General features: G+C 38.8%; 1 protein-coding gene across 1 annotated transcript in view; it reads left to right on the forward strand.

Annotated features, from left to right (window-relative positions):
* The window catches only part of LOC118338040, a gene marked incomplete in the record, with an annotated part of 22212 nt that overhangs the window by 16327 nt on the left and 2962 nt on the right, over positions 1-2923 (forward strand). The window contains 4 exon segments of the mRNA XM_035675201.1: positions 430-570; positions 1007-1145; positions 1969-2146; positions 2307-2448. Coding sequence (XP_035531094.1) covers positions 430-570; positions 1007-1145; positions 1969-2146; positions 2307-2448 — 600 coding nt within the window.

Raw genomic sequence — 2923 nt, forward strand, 5'->3', positions numbered from 1 at the left:
TGTTGCACTGAGGATTGTGGTAATGTAGGTGGTTGAAAGTCATTAAGGTGTCAGAAACTGATTGCATTAGGAGGCTGCCAGTCAGTCTGAATACAAGAATGAAGTGACTGCCTCCCCATTACCACAAAACTCATTTCAACAAGAGTAACTGATAAACAATTCAGTTGTCAGGAGAACTAAGTAGACCCGTCAGATTGAGTTCTTTCAACCCAGAACTATTAAACTTATACATGTTCTGTCACATACTGTCATGGTATCTAACCTACTGCCACTCCCTAAGTACCTTTCTGCCTCTCTTTTCCTGTTATTTATTTATTATTTAAGTTATTTTTGTGAGTGCACTCTTAACTAACTCAGCTTACACAATAACACCTGAAGTACATAAGATTCTGTGTATCACAATAACTTTCTAATGAAATTCCACCACAGGTTAGATGGTGGTAACTGGATAAATAACATCGTAAATGGCATTATATCATGGAGAGCTGTGACTCAGGTGGAGCTGAGGAACCGGTCAGACACCAACAAACCCAACAGATCACCCCAAACCACCGTACTTCCAGCTGTGAGGTAAGCTTACTTGTTGTTTCACAGATCCAAAACCCCTTAATGCCAACAAATACTGCCACTAAACACAAAAGCACAACCAATTTGCTTCTGTGCATCTGGCATTCCTTATAAAAAAGCTACTTTCTCATATGTAACAAGGTAAAATCAACTTGTCTCGAGAATTTTCATTAACGAGTAATTTTCGGACAAAATTATTTCTTAAAGGAAAAGTTTGACAGAAATAGATCCACCATGGGACCACTTCTTTTTGCCATTTTTTAAATCAATGATCAACCTCAAATGTGTTCAAATTATTCTGTTCATCTTTATGCTGATGACACAGTTATTTACTATTCTAACTCTGATATATCTTAAATCCAAATTCTTTACAGTTTGATTTTAGCTTCATCCAAAACGGGTTTCATAGTCCTAAGTTAGTTATGTTTATCTTGTTCAGAGTTCCTTCAAACTGTCAGAGAGATTTCAACCTGCTGGCGTTTGATCCTGATGGAGACGAGGTTAAATGCAGATATGGAAACACATCACTGTCAGAGTGTAACCCCTGCACACCAGCGTCTGTTCTCAACCTCTCATCAGTGAGTAACAAGCAAATATTGTTATTTTAAAGAATGCATATTTAACATAATGCCATATGACTTAAAGTGTGAGGAAGCCAAGAGCCATGCTAGCTGCATCTGGTGGTCACTTGGACTGTATCTCAACAACAATTAAATTGTCTGCCATGCAACGTTCTACAGACATTCATGTTCCCAAGAGGATGAACCTTATAGACTCTGGTGATTTTCTGACTTTTCATCTAGACTTTTCTACGGCAGCTAAATGTTAGCATAATGACTGTGAGTCATAGGCTCATATCATAGGCTAACCTTTAAAATGATTCTTTAACACACATGCAGACAAATTAGTGCTGAATTGTTTTATATTGGGTTAGGTAACAATGAGTGGGACAGTACATGATCTGAGCTCAGCTGAAAATAAGTATAATATTAAAATTTTTAGTGTGATGAAAACAGGGGCAAATCGGGACATTTTTAGTGTTTTACGGGTATTTGTTGGGACTTGGGACAACCAACTTAAAACCTGGACAATCCTGGACAAACCAGGATGTCTGGTCACCGTAGTGCCACTATGAGGCACCACGCTTTCTTATATAGTGCCATCATCAGTTCAAATCCTTAATTTGTCCAATACTTTGGTTTATGAGTGACTCGTACTATGTTTTTAGTGCTAGCAAATGTTAAGCATGCTAACACACTAAACTATGGTGGTGAACATAGTAAACATTATACCTGCTAAACATCGCCATCTTAGCATTGCCACTGTAAATGTTGATGGCAAGCATTTAGCTCAAAAAGCAAAAATTTTGACCTCGTCTTCTTTATTTTTGTCCTTTTGCAGTCTTGTTCGCTGTCATTCAGCCCCACCAATAGCAGTAATGAAGGTCCGTACGCCGTACAGCTGGTGATGGAGGACTTTCCCAGGCAGACTATCACTCTGATTCAAACCAACGGAGTGCTGGTGATGACAACTACCAACAACTCTCTCAGCAAAATACCTGTCCAGTTTGTTTTAAAAGGTCAGATTAAATTTTTTTTTCACAAACTGGGCTCATGGCTACGCTTACTGAAGTCAGAATCGCTTTAGCTGAGTTTGTGACCATCAGTTCTTGGATTGCAAGTTACTTGTAAGCGGCAAACCATGAAAGGCACAACATGTTTTTTTCTTGATTGTTCCAGTGGACCCAGTGGTCCCATCCTGCACAGAGGGACTCTATCTGCCCAAGTTTCTGCCTCCAACACCAGCCAACAGAGCTCGGCTGTACACTCCTGTCAATCAGACCCTGGAAATCAGCATCAATGCGCAGGCAAATATCTCCACGTAAGTCAACAGAAAACATTTTGGGTATTAACACAGACTGCTTGCTTGGTATTAAAGGAGGAGCAGACGCCTCTAGATCAGTGTTTGTCAAATGGGGGAACACGTACCCCTAGGGGTACTTTGGAGTACTGCAGGGGGTATTTAAGATTCAAAAATGTTGATTTAAAAAACATCATGCTTAATTCATAAATAAGTATGTAAAAGATGTAAATTTAAGTTTGATAAATTACATTTTATAATAAATATTCGACAAAAATTTGGTTTGCCATGAATTTAGTGATGTATTGAAACTGTAAAAAGTTGTTGGGAAAGTTGCTTTAGTGGAAAATGGCCACTAGATGGCCAATAAAATCTCCAAAAACAGACAGGAAATGTACTACATTTGAGGCAGGGGCTGTTTTTTAAAAAGGTTATTTAACTTGTTGGTCTGTTTGTTAAAGGATCTCTGAGCTGCTGTTCAGCGGGCCATACAACA

Source organism: Morone saxatilis, unplaced genomic scaffold (assembly GCF_004916995.1).
Source record: "Morone saxatilis isolate NCDOM2014 unplaced genomic scaffold, NCSU_SB_2.0 Contig4, whole genome shotgun sequence".
In the NCBI taxonomy this organism is placed as follows: domain Eukaryota; kingdom Metazoa; phylum Chordata; class Actinopteri; family Moronidae; genus Morone; species Morone saxatilis.